Source organism: Choloepus didactylus, chromosome 19 (genome assembly GCF_015220235.1).
Source record: "Choloepus didactylus isolate mChoDid1 chromosome 19, mChoDid1.pri, whole genome shotgun sequence".
In the NCBI taxonomy this organism is placed as follows: Eukaryota; Metazoa; Chordata; class Mammalia; order Pilosa; family Megalonychidae; genus Choloepus; species Choloepus didactylus.
Window position 1 is genome coordinate 41,711,089 of NC_051325.1, and position 13,801 is coordinate 41,724,889.

Sequence of the window (13,801 nt, forward strand, 5' to 3'; positions counted from 1 at the left end):
GATGTATGAAGTTGTTCTTCAGTCGATTTTCAGATATCCACACTCTGAGCATTTTATTTCAAAATAAACTTTGCTCTGCTGTTTCTCCATGGGTAGAATTCTCCCACCTCCTTTTCAATGTCATTATTCTTGAATTTTTAATATATTTTTTAAGAAAAGCATCTCTTTACAGTTGAAGGCTGTAGCATACCTTTCAATTACCATCTTCTTCCCAGGGTAGAAGAATAGCGTTTCTTAATAAAAGTCCTGGGTTATGTGAACTCAATAAAAATTATTATCACCATTTTGAAGTACTTACAGTCCAGCTGCCTTTAAATTTGAAGTGGTAATTTTAGCTGTACCAGAATGTAAGTGATAGGACTGGGACCTGGTCATATTTCTTTATTTAATTCTAGGTTATTTGTTTGGGTCAGTTATAAGGCAACTGAAGAATTTCCTTGGAATATGTCTTATTTGTTTATTTGCCCATCTCATGGTTGATATTCATATTCTATTCATAGGTAATTTCTGTAAATGGGGGATTTGTTTGAAGTTCAGTTGTGTACAATAAAAATCAATTAATTCCAGGAAGAATAAAAACTCTAGTTAGTTTTGATTCACTTGCTCAAGTTGTCCTTGAGAGTATTATCCCTTTTGAATATGTTTCTTATGCAGCATGTGAAGATCAGTTCGGTTTTCCAATGATGCAATTTGGATTCTTGTCTTATTAATCAATAGCAGCAGTCAGAGAAAGTCTACTTATTCCTCCTTCAATAGAACTAGACCAGGCTTGAAGAGAGGTTATAATTACTGCTCTGATCTCAGCATGTTCTCTTTTCTCTTTCCCAACCCAGAGCATGTCTGTTCGATCCTGGCTTCCCTCCTGCGGAACCTGAGAGGGCAGCAGCGGACCCGGCTTCTGAATAAATTCACTGAAAATGACAGTGAGAAGGTGAGTGCTTGTTGGACTATAAGGATGGGACCAGACTGGGCTGGAGGGATGGGGGGTGGGTAGAAGGGCTCTTTACCTGATGAGATCTGAGAGGGGTGCTGGGTTAGTGTTCCTATTCTTAACACATTCAACACATCTGTACCACCATCTGGGCCCATTGCTTTGGATCGCAAAGGATTTCCTGGTCTTTCTTACTCTCAACTTGAAATGCATTCCTTTGGGAGGGTTAACATCTTTGGGTGGTATCAACTAGTACTTTAGGGGGATGTTTAGACCTAGTGAGAGGGGAATATAATAGGATTTTGGTGGTGGTTAAGAGCATAGGCTTTGGATTCAGGCATCTCAATTTGATTCTGTCTTCTACTTCTGAGGTGTGCTACTATGAGTCTCACTTTCCCTGGCTATAAAATAGAGATACTAATATCCATCTTGAAGAAGCTGTTGTGGGGGAGGGGGGAAGGGGGGTGGATTACATGAGTTCTCAGTAGGTGGCGGTGGTGGAAATGAAGATAATGATAATAAAATGGTGGAGCCTGACCTCTTTGGGCTGCAGAAGCTGGAAATGATCATGTAAATGAGATTAGATGGATAGTTTATATTGTTATCTAGCATGCCAAACCATAAGATTTTAACAATAGTAAGAGCTACCTTTTATTGAGTGATTGTTGTGAATTCGGTATTATAGCAGGTGCGTTTCATTTTTGCATATATTCTCACAATAACCCTGTGTGGTTTATCCCTGTGAGGGTATTATCCCCATTTTAAAATAAGGAAATTGAAATTTAGAGACATTAGGTGACTTGCCACATTCATACATCACTAATAAGCAGCAGAGCTGGGATTTGAACCCAGGCTTGAGTCTAGGAGGTCTTTGTATTCTGTCACACCAGGCATGAGTAGACAATCTGGAGATGAGTAAAATTAAGAACCAAAGCCCTCTCTTAATCAATAATAATTTCTTTCTTTCCTACCTGTGTCCAAGGTAAGGCTGAATTTTTTTCCTACTTTGGAGAGAGGTTTAAGAACATCTCTTTGAGCCTACCTCTGACTGTTTTTTCTACCCTCTTTAGCTGTGTAGCATGGTGAAGAGGCACTCATATCTTAGCACTCATACCACTCTGTGACATCATTAAATTAAGTGCTTCACTTTTCTCATCTTTAAAATGGGGATTACTATCTATTTTTTCTGCCTACCTTATCAGAGTTTTTTAAGGTTTAAGGAAATAATGGACACAAAAATATTTTGTAGACTGAAATTTACATCATCATTGTTAACCAAAGAGGGTTTGGACACAGTATTCCTGGACTGTCTGATGCCACATTGAAATGACATCTACTATTAACCAATATCAGCTCCTAGGTAAATACCAGGGTTGCCAAGAGCTGTGGTGGTACCAGCCTAATAAAAAGATAAGGCCAGAAGTCTGAGTTTGCTTCATAATGTTCCTTCAATCTTTTAGAAGTATTAGGGAAAAATGAAACTTTCAAACCCACTAAGTGTTCCTCAGGCCATGTTTGAAGCATGACGTTTGCCAAGTTTAAAACTGATTTTAAGTTATTGCTGAGCAAAAATCAGAGACTTTTTAAGTTGCTGAAGGAGTTTTTCTTGCACTCGCTGACTCAGAAGCAACTGAAGAGATTTCAGACCTTTTTAAAAAAAAAAAAGATCAGCTCTGGGGCAGAATCTGAACATGAAACATTTAGGTTTGAAAAAAGAAATTTCTGTAGAGTTCAAAGTGAATATCAAGTAGGTAATTTCAAACTCCTTTTTGCAAGAAGGAACTTGAATTTTTATTTATTCATTTGTTTTTAACAACTTGTATTCATGGGAGTCCTAGAAGGGCTGGATGTCTCCTTTTGGTAATGGGCCAGTATTCTTTGATTCATGCCTGATATGTCCCTAAGGAAAGCTCATATACATGTCAGAAGAGATAGAATGAGTCTCCCTTTGTGAGAAGTAACGCTGAGATAAATAGGAGCTCCACTCTTCTCTTGCCTTGGCATTCGCTTTCCTTCTCACTCATGCCTGTGAAATATCTCTTTCAGGTTGACAGACTGATGGAGTTGCATTTTAAATATCTGGATGCAATGCAGGTGGCTGACAAGAAGATTGAAGGAGAAAAACATGTATGTATCCCTGCCTGTCTTTTGCCAGCTATTGGCTTGTACTGTTCGAGTCCCTGGTGTGCTTCATGTCTCCCTACAGTACAAGGAAGGGCAAAGGTACCATCTGCTCTCATGTGCTATCTAACATGTTGGCAAGAACATAGCAGGTGATGGTCTGCCAGTGGTTATAACTGCTTTCCTGACAGTAGTGAAAGTCCTTCAAGAGGAAGGATATGTGGGACTGATCCAGGTCTAAGGATAGCACAATTACCCTTGACAAGTCTCTTAGAAAATCTGGCCAAAGTATGGTGATATGACTTGGTACCATTTTGGCAAAGTGTGTGTTTAGTATACATTCTTGCCAACATCTGCATTCAAAAGGAAAACGTTCCTTTGGGTATCTGAGTGACACCTGAAACCCAGAGCTAGAGTTCAGCAGCTATGAATGTCAGTATTACCTCATACAGCACCTGTTAAAAAAGCTGAAAAAGAGTTCAGACCTCGATTAGAGATATGAATGAAGTGGATCTGGTTAGGACTAAGGCAAATCAGGCCAAAGTGTAAAGAACATTATTGACTGTGTTTTAAAATTTAAACTTCTGTGTGAGACCAAGGGAAGAGATGTTTATTTGATTCAGGATCGAGACTTTCTGCAGCACATTAAATAATTTAACTTGTACTATCAGTTTATTCAAACACTATAATTACATGGAACTTTGAATAAGAAGTGAGATCTGGTAGGTTTGTACAGGTTAGTGCGAAATCCTGTTACATCCCAAAGTAATTTGAGCAGACAATAAAAATATGCTTGCAAAGACCCCCTGAAGAACTGGGGAAAAATGTAGAAATGTTGGACTTCCTCACCTGGGCTATTAGATATTCTCACAAACATTGAGGACTGCCACTTTAGTAGGCCAAGCCCTCGATCTTGGGGCTTGCTGTTATGAAGCTTGTTACTGCAAAGGAGATACTAAACCTACTTATAATTGCGCCTAAGAGTCTCCCCCAGAGAACCTCTTTGTTGCTCAGATGTGGCTCTCTCTCTCTCTCTCTCTCTAAGCCCACTTGGCAGGTGAACTCACTGCCGTTCTCCCTACATGGGACATGACTCCCAAAGGTGTAAATCTCCCTGGCAATGCAGGACATGACTCCCAGGGATGAGCCTGGACCCGGCATTGTGGGATTGAGAAAATCTTCTTGACCAAAAGGGGGAAGTGAAATGAAACAAAGTTTCAGTGGCTGGGAGATTTCAAATGGAGTCGAGAGGTCACTCTGGGGGGCAGTCTTATGTGCCATATAGATATCCCTTTTTAGTTTTTAGTGTGTTGGAATAGCTAGAAGAAAATACTTGAAACTGTGGAAATGCAACCCAGTAGCCTTGATTCTTGAAGATGATTGCATAACTATGTAGCTTTCATGGTGTGACTGTATGATTGTGAAAACCTCATGGCTCATACTCCCTTTATCCAGTGTATGGGCACATGAGTAGAAAAATGGGGACAAAAAGTAAATGAAAAATAGGGTGGGATGGGGGGAACAGAATGCTTTGGGTGTTCTTTTTTACTTTTATTTTTATTCTTTTTGGAGTATGGAAAATATTCAAAAATTGATTGAAGTGATGAATGCACAACTATATGATGGTACCGTGAACAGTTGATTGAACACTGTGGATGATTGTATGGTTGTGAATATATCTCAATAAAACTGAATTTAAAATTAAAAAGAAAAAAAAACATTTCACTGAACTAAAGAAGCCAGATGCGCCACCCACCCACCCCACCCCCCAAAAAAGGAAAGCATTCCAAGGAAAAGCAGTCACAGAGTTTAAGAGCTGAGCTGGGAGGAAACTGAGAAGTCATCAAATCCACTTCCTCCATTTACAGATAAAAAACTGGAGACTTTGAGAAGGGAAGCCCAGATACATTGCAGCAAAGCTTACACACCAGGTTCAAAATGACTGACCTGCATTTTCTTTTGATGATGGTTGCTAAGGAAAGTGAAACCTGCCAGATTATTATTTTTTTCTTGAGAGGCTGAGCTTAAACTATGGTGTTATCCTACCTTTTGTATTTTTCACCTGTTTCCATTCTCTTCTCTGCCATCTCTGGCCTCTGTGGCCTTCTCATCTGTACTCCTTAATTAGGGCAAGTTTTCTTGTCTGCTGTTTAATGTAAATATGTGTTCTCTTTGCTACAAGACATTCTTCAGTCTGTGGTCACATTGCAAAATGATCCTTTTCTTGCTTTTTTCAAAGTCTGTAGTAGAATTCATTCTCCTTGTGATCTTGATTTGCTGCATTCACCCATTCTCTTTTCACTCTTCCTGCCTTAAAAGTACACTTGAGGCTTTTAAACTCACTGGTAGGAGAGCCAGTTTCAGCAACCCCCTCCCATCTATGTCAGGGCAGTCCAGCTGTGTAGCAGAGCTATGTGCACTTTCCCTCAAGCTATGCCTTAGGCTAGGATGAGAAACTAGAGCTTGGGGAAAGAGAGTGACCCTTTTGTCTGTGTCCTGTGTCTCTTTACCCCTTCTCATCCACCCCTCCCCTTTTACAAAATGTCCCTTCATTTATGAATACCATTAGAAAGGTAACTATGGGGAGAACCTAAGATGGCAGCTAGGAGAGACAGAGCAAAAAAACACCTCCATGAAAAATACTAGATAAAAACCAGAAAGTGACTCAGAACACCAGTTCCAGCGATGCACCAGCTGGACAAGGTCTGCAAAATCCACAGGGACCGTGCACTTGGTGAAACTGGGAGTCTGCATTCTGAAACAAGTGAGTAAGCCACTGAATATCTGGCAACCATGCTGCAGTGTGGGGAAACCAAGGATTGGCATTTGGAGGCGGACTAGTTCTTTTTTACTTTAATTGCTCTTTTTCACTTTAATTATTATTATTGTTATTTTTGTGTGTGTGCTAATGAAGGTGTCGGATTGATTTAGGTGATGAATGTACAACTATGTAATGGTACTGTGAACAATCGAATGTATGATTTGTTTTGTATGACTGCATGGTATGTGAATATATCTCAATAAAATGAAGATTTAAAAAATAATAATAATAAAAAATAAAAAAATAAAAAAACCCAAAAGTGGCTGCAGATACAGCAGCGAGAACTGCACAGTGAAGTGCGGCAGGAACGGGCTATGCGAACACCTCAATATCTGGCATGGAATATGGCCTTTCGTGCACCCGCTGCTAGTTGTCTTGGAGCGAGGAAGGCAGAGGTGAGCCAAAAAGGGAAAAAAACCACGCCCCTTGCAGCCATCTTCCCAGCAGGCTGGGAACGCTCCTGCCCAGCGCCGGAGCCACAGCCCAGAGCTGCACCAAAAAACCCACTGTGACAGGAAGTGTTTCCAGCAATACATGTACACACCACAATATTGGGAGCGGACAATAGCCTTTCATGCACCCACAGCTAATTGATCTGGGGCTGGGAAGGCAGAGCTGTGCAAAAAGGGGGAAATTAGCACTCCCCATTCAGCCATCCTTTCAGCAGGCTGGGAATGCCCCTACATGGCCCGGCGGCCCAGAACTTCCCTCGAGGGATGGCGCACACTTGTGACGTAGCACAGCCTTCCCTCAGCAGAGGCCCAGAAGAACATGACTGGGAAGAGGGACCCACTCAGAAATCCCAGGGACCATACACCAATATCAAAGACTTGTGGGTCAGCGGTAGAGACAATCTTTGGAGAGACTGAAATGAAAGTTTAGACTCTTGCAACAGCCTTAAATCTCCAGGAACACTTGGGAGGTTTGATTGTTAAAGCTGCCCTCCCTCCCTAACCACTCAGGTACACGCCCCACATTCAGGGCGGACAGCACCAACAACACATCTAAACTTTGTGCACCAATTGGACCCTACAAGAATCAGACCCCCACACACCCCAAAGACAAAGTTGGGGAGAACTGACTTGAGGGGAATAGGTGACTCGCGGACACCATCTGCTGGTTAGTTAGAGAAAGTGTACACCACCAAGCTATAGATATGACAAATTAGAGATTCATCTTTGAATAATCCTCCATATTCTAGAAGAACCCTGTCAGGTAAAGCAAATGCCCAGAGGCCAAAAACAACAGAAAATTTTAAAGAATACGATAAAAACAGACGATACGGATAACCCAAACCCAAACACCCAAATCAAAAGATCAGAGGAAACACAGTACTTGAAGAAATTAATCAAAGAGCTAAAGACAAACAATGAGAGCATGGCACAGGATATAAAGGACATTAGGAAGACCATAGAAGAGCATAAAGAAGAAATTGCAAGATTAAATAAAGAAATAGAAGATCTTATAGAAATAAAAGAAACAGTTGATCAAATTAAAAAGATTCTGGATACTCATAGTACAAGACTAGTGGAAGCTGAACAACGAATCAGCGACCTCGAGAACCACAGAATGGAAAATGAAAGAACAAAAGAATGGGGGAAAAAATCGAAAAGGACCTCAGGGATATGATAGATAAAATAAAACATCCATATATAAGACTCACTGGTTTCCCAGAAGGGGAAGAGAAGGGTAAATAAAGGTCTAGAAAGTGTGTTCAAAGAAATTGTTGGGGAAAACTTCCCAAACCTTCTACACAATATAAATACACAAAGCATAAATGCCCAGTGAACTCCAAATAGAATAAATCCAAATAAACCCACTCCAAGACATATTCTGATCAGACTCTCAAATACTTAATAGAAGGAGCAAGTTCTGAAAGCAGCAAGAGAAAAGCAATTCACCACATACAAAGGAAACAAGATAAAGACTAAGTAGTGACTACTCAGTGGCCACCATGAGGTGAGAAGGCAGTGGCATGACATATTTAAAACTCTGAGAGAGAAAAATTTTCAACCAAGAATACTTTATCCAGCAAAGCTCTCCTTCAAATTTGAGAGAGAGCTTAAATTTTTCACAGACAAACAAATGCTGAGAGATTTTGCTAATAAAAGTCCTGCCCTACTTCACATACTAAAGAGAACCCTACCGACAGAGAAACAAAGAAAGGAGAGAGAGATATGGAGAAAGGTTCGGTACTAAAGAGATTCAGTATGGGTTCATTAAAGGACATTAAGAGAGAGAGGGAAAAAATATATCTGACAAAGGATAGGATGGCTGATTCAAGAAATGCCTTCACAGTAATAACATTGAATGTAAATGGATTAAACTCCCCAATTAAAAGATATAGATTGGCAGAATGGATCAAAAAATATGAACCATCTATATGTTGCATACAAGAGACTCACCTTAGACACAGGGACACAAAGAAATTGAAAGTGAAAAGATGGAAAAATATTTCATGCAAGCTACAGCAGTAGTAGCAATATTAATCTCAGATAAAATAGATTTTAAATGCAAGGATGTTATGAGAGACAAAGAAGGCCACTACATACTAATGAAAGCGGCAGTTCAACAAGAAGAAGTAACAACCATAAATGTTTATGCACCCAATCATGGTGCCACAAAATACATGAGACAAAACACTGGCAAAACTAAAGGATTCAGTGGATGTTTCCATAATAATTGTGGGAGACTTCAACACATCACTCTCTCCTATAGATAGATCAGCCAGACAGAAGACCAATAAGGAAATTGAAAAACTAAACAATCTGATAAATGAATTTGATTTAACAGACATGTATAGAACATCACATCCCAAATCACCAGGATACACATTCTTCTCTAGTGATCATGGAACTTTCTCCAGAATAGACCATATGCTAGGACATAAAACAAGCCTCAATAAATTTAAAAAAAATTGAAATTATTCAAAGCACATTCTCTGACCACAGTGGAATACAAATAGAAGTCAGTAACCATCAGAGACTTAGAAAATTCACAAATACCTGGAGGTTAAACAACACACTCCTAAAATAAATGGTTTATAATGTAGAATATAGGGGAACTAGCAATAGAGAGCAATTAATGAAGGGGGAAGGATAATCCAATAGAACAGATAAGCTATTGTGGGTAAATTTAACCTTCTGGGAATGCCCAGGAATGACTACGGTTTGTTAATTTCTGATGGGTATGATAGGAACAAGTTCACAGAAATGTTGCTATATTAGGTTATTTTCTTGGGGTAAAGTAGGAACATGTTGGAAGTAAAGTAGTTATTTTCTTACTCCCTTGTTATGGTTTGTTTGAAATGTTTTTTTATTGTATATCTTTAAAAGAAATTTTTTTTATATAGTTAATTTTTTAAAAAAAAGTTAATTAAGAGTTAATCAATGCAATATATGATACTGGAGTGGATCTAACAATGGAGGAGAAAAGCTCAAAGGGGGCATAAGGAAAAATTGGAATATAAGCTTTATATCCATATTAATTTTCTTGAATTAACTGCAGTTAAGTTAATGGCATAAGTGAATATCCTTGTTCGTAGGAAATGTACATGGAAGTGTTACGAGTTCAAGGAATATGATATATGCAACCCGCTCTCAAACGTTCAGAAGATGATAAATGTGTAGATAATTGATAGAAAGATAATAGATACAGTTGAAAGAAAGACGGGAAGGAGGGAGGGAGGAAGAGAAGGAAGGAAGGAAGGAAGGAAGGGGAAAGAAAGGTACTGCAAAGGTAGCAAAATGTAATACTGGTAGACACAGATATCTGGGGGTGGGGGGGTGTTGGAGTTCTGTGTATAGGTTTGTATTGTATTTGCAACTGTCCTATATGTTTGAACTTATTTCAAAATAAAAATTAAAAAAAAAGGTAACTATGTTCTCTTTCCCACTTTTAGCAACTGCGCTTTTTATTCTTGTGATTTCCCGATGATCCCTAAATCTGACAAATCCTTGGATGTTTGTTGATTGATTGAATTGATTAACTGGGACTTTCTTTTATACGGTGATACTACTATAAGACAAAAGGCAGGGACCATAAATTCTGAGAGTGGACTTCAGATACTAGTGTGTTCCACACAAAATTCTTTCGTTCTACATATCCCACTTCCTTTGTTTTCTTCTTTGATTGGACTTTCCTCTTCAGTCTTTTCTTCCCTACACAGTAACTTGTATATGGTGCACACTTAATGGTTGTTAAAATGTCTAGAGTAATATTTTCTCTTTGTCTGAATGATAATTTGAAACAAATTGAAAATTTCCCCAGACTTTTGTAAGGTAAGAGCCACGAAACTATTGGAACTCCAGCTCTGACAGAACCCCCAACGTTATCTGCTGCAGGAGATTTTAAGGGGGGGGGGGGACTGGAAATTTAGTGCAGGCCCCATTTCTAAATCACTGCCTAAGCCATGGCTTGTCACTTTCCCTCATGTATGTCTGTTTCTTAGCTATAAAGTTGTATTAGCAAAGGTGATCCTTAAGGTCCCATGTAGCTTAGTTTTTTCCCCTCAGGTTCAGTTGAGCATCCTTTTGGTAATGCTGCCATTTTTTGACAATAGAGCAGATTAAAAGTACAGCAAAAGGTTGATCAGTGACTGAGTTGTCTTCTAGATAGAGGAGCAGCAGCTAGTAGAAAAGGTGTACATGAAGTGGGGAGTCTCATAGCCCTGGGTTTCAATTCCAGCTCTACCACTTCCTACCTTTGACACCTCTCTAAGCTTTTGTTTTCTCATCTGTGAAATGGGAATAATAATACCTACCTTTCAGTGTTAAGAAGATTAATGAAGATTAAGCATAAAATATGTAAAACACCTTGCTAAATAAGTAGAAGCTATTGCTGCTGGTAGGTTTTCCTAGATTCCTTTGGAATTCTTCTGTAACTTTTAAGTAAGCCAGGCTGTCCTTTTAGTGAGCGCATACTCCTTGCCAGATGTCCCAGAAGGAGTCACCCTAGCAGGCCAGAGGATTAGCATCATCAGATTCTTTGTTTGAAGTGAAGCTGGAATAGACAGTTTTTGAGGGCAACTGAGTAAACTGTTGGGCATCAGGGAGCAGCTTGCTTGTAGCTGTTAGGAAACTTGGCCTGTATCTATTATCAGCATTGAAGAGGGTGTGAAATTGATTAGCACTGATGGAAGTAATCGTTGCAGCCATTCACTCTTCCCAGTGTACAGAGCCTCTCTGTGCCCCTGCCGTTCCCTGACAAACGTCTGTCTCCTTGATGCCAAGGCTGTTTTGCTGGGCACTGGCAAATACTCCAAGGCCATCAGTGCTCAGCAGCCTCAGAGTTGCTTAGAGAGACAGGGCAGGGTGGGGGCGGTGAGGGATGCGTTTGTGAGCAGTGTTTGCTGCCAGCTCTCAGGCTTCATCCTGACAGATGAAGCTGCTTCACGGGTGTAAAGTGACTTAGAACAAATGACCTTTTCTTTTCACCTCTCCCTCATACAGCCTTCTCTCTTAAGTCATGAACACTGTGTCCTCATCCCACCCCCATTAAATTTGGATGTCCTATATCCATTGGGAACTCAGCAAATATTTGACTTGAATACTTGCTTCCCAGGTGTTTTGAGGACATTGACTGTCAGATTAGTAATGAACAAGTATCCCACCTTCTTTGCCAGTTCCGCAGCAAAATAAACCTTAGATAATGGGATCAGGTGTTGACCCAGATAACTGGGTTAGGTACTGACATGTTTAGCATCTGGTAGCCACCACCTCTCCTGTACACTTCAGACTTCATAGACACAATATAACCATCCATGGTTTTCAGTTGACCAAGATTCTAGTATTTGGCAAATGTTCATCAGGCACCTGCTCTGTGCAAGGCACTGGGCCAGGACTGGCTGGAGTGGGTGGCAGAAGTGTCAATAAAAGAATTGGCGTCAGGTGTGGTGCTGCTGATGTGGGCTGGAGGAATCCAGGGAGCAGGAAGAAGTCATCTATAGCTAGAGTTACCCTGAACAGTTCTGTGGATGAAGGCAAGATTCAAGCTGAACCTTAAAAAGTAAAGATATATAGGGCATTTCTAGTCTTGGGGGGAACATTAGCAAAGGAGGGGAAGTGGGAAGCCAAGTAAATTAAATCTCAGGAGCAGGGCTTGTGACAGGGAGAACATGCACTTTAGAGGCAGGCTTCTTGGTTTTCTGACTGTGGACAAATTGCTTAACTGCCTCAGCCTTATCTTCTTCCTTGGTGGTGTTTTGTTTTATTTTGTTTTTAAGGCATACATCCCAATTGGAATACTTTGAGAAATTACGTATGTAGGGATAAATATATGTGAAAACCACTTGCACAGAGCCTGGTATGCATGGGGTGGTCAGAGAACCTTTAATTTTCTTCTCTCTACAAGAGCAATTTGCCACCTCACCCTCCTCATCTCCTTAATTCCCTAGTACTGCAAGATTTTGCATGATCTGGCAAAATCTACTTCTCCGACCTCTTCTCCTGCCACTGTGCACGGCCTTCCCTGCCCTTGCCTTTGCATCTTCCACTGCCCTGGCTCTTCTCATGGTAGCCACTTCCCATCTCAGCTCCTCCTCAGGAGTACTTTAATGATCACGATGTGTAAAGTATCCGTCCTCCCTCCACTGCGTTATGACCAGTAGTCATTTTATTTTTCTCTTATCTCTGGACTGTAATTTTTCTTGTTCATCATATTCTCAAGACTTAACATAGTATCTGACATTCAGTAAATGGAGGACCACTGCTTATTAGATGTAATTAATATTTGTCCATGGTTATTAAGGGAGATAGAGGGTCACCATGGATTTTCCAAATTATTCCTTAACTAATTTTTAACCCTAATTTTTGTTTTCTCTATAATTAACCTCCTCATCAAAAATATTCTAGTACAACTGGACATAACTGTAGCAATATTCAGTAAGGAAAAATACTCCTACTTGGAAGAGACTACAGGACAAACTGATAATTTTATGCCATTCAGTTTAAATTATATTATTTCAGTAACCTGTGGCTAATGAAGACTTCCATGTCTTGGGCAGTGGCCCACTGCTTTCGTGTTATGTTCAGTATCCATGAGATTCTAGGGCCACAGAGTATCTGGAAATACCCTAAAGGTTGCTTTAGGAACATCTGACCTGAACTTTTAAAAGCCATGTTATTTCCAAGACTCTTCTAGTGAGCAGATGTTCTCTGTGATCTGTAAATATCCAGGATGCTTGTCTCAGCAGATTTCACCTGTCTCCCAAACAACATGAAGCCCCCAAAATGCAAAGGTTCCTGTTGTTGGGAAGATGTTCTGACTCCTTATGGGTTCCTTCAAGCTACTGATGGTTAAATGTTCAGAGCATGTCTGGCTTCTGATTGTCAGAAGTAAGACATAATTATGTAGGTACTTACTAAAAGAAGGAGGAATGTCTTAGAGAGAAGGTTTCCCCTTTTTAGTTCCTAGGAAAATTATACTCGGCAAGTTTCTTTGATAAAGTATTCTCACCACATACTTGTTCTTACCACTGTAATGACCTACAAATTGCATGCTGAGTTTGCCACAGTTAAAAGTCATTCCAGGCTTTATCCTGAAAAGAGGAAGATGGACTCCTTGTAATGAAACAATATCCATAGGACTTGATGACTTAAACAGATTTTGACTATTATCTTAGCATTTGAAACTCATTTAAAATGGCTTGATTTGTATGAAATGGGGTGAAGAGCAGGAATGAGTGTGTGGGGTATGTGATCCTAAAGCACTCAATGGGAGAGAATGCAGACAGTGGAAGGGTGAGGCTGCCATCGATTCTTCTGCTAACTGTGCTGAAAGCCTCTGGGGCAAGCTTAATGAAAGAGAATCCTGCTGAGTTTCTCTCAGCTGTTCTTTAAACCAGTGGTTCCCAAACTTTTCATCTATGAACTTGCCAGAATATAGCTCATAGCCAGTAGAAGCTAGTGGTGGTGAGAGAGGGGTATCAT

General features: G+C 40.1%; 1 protein-coding gene across 1 annotated transcript in view; it reads left to right on the forward strand.

The window, feature by feature from the left end:
• The window catches only part of CTNNBL1 (catenin beta like 1), a 206,426-nt gene that overhangs the window by 168,527 nt on the left and 24,098 nt on the right, over positions 1-13,801 (forward strand). Inside the window, exons 12-13 of the mRNA XM_037811282.1 lie at positions 834-931; positions 2,978-3,058. Of these exons, the coding sequence (XP_037667210.1) occupies positions 834-931; positions 2,978-3,058 (179 nt within the window). The remainder of the gene's footprint in view (positions 1-833; positions 932-2,977; positions 3,059-13,801) is intronic.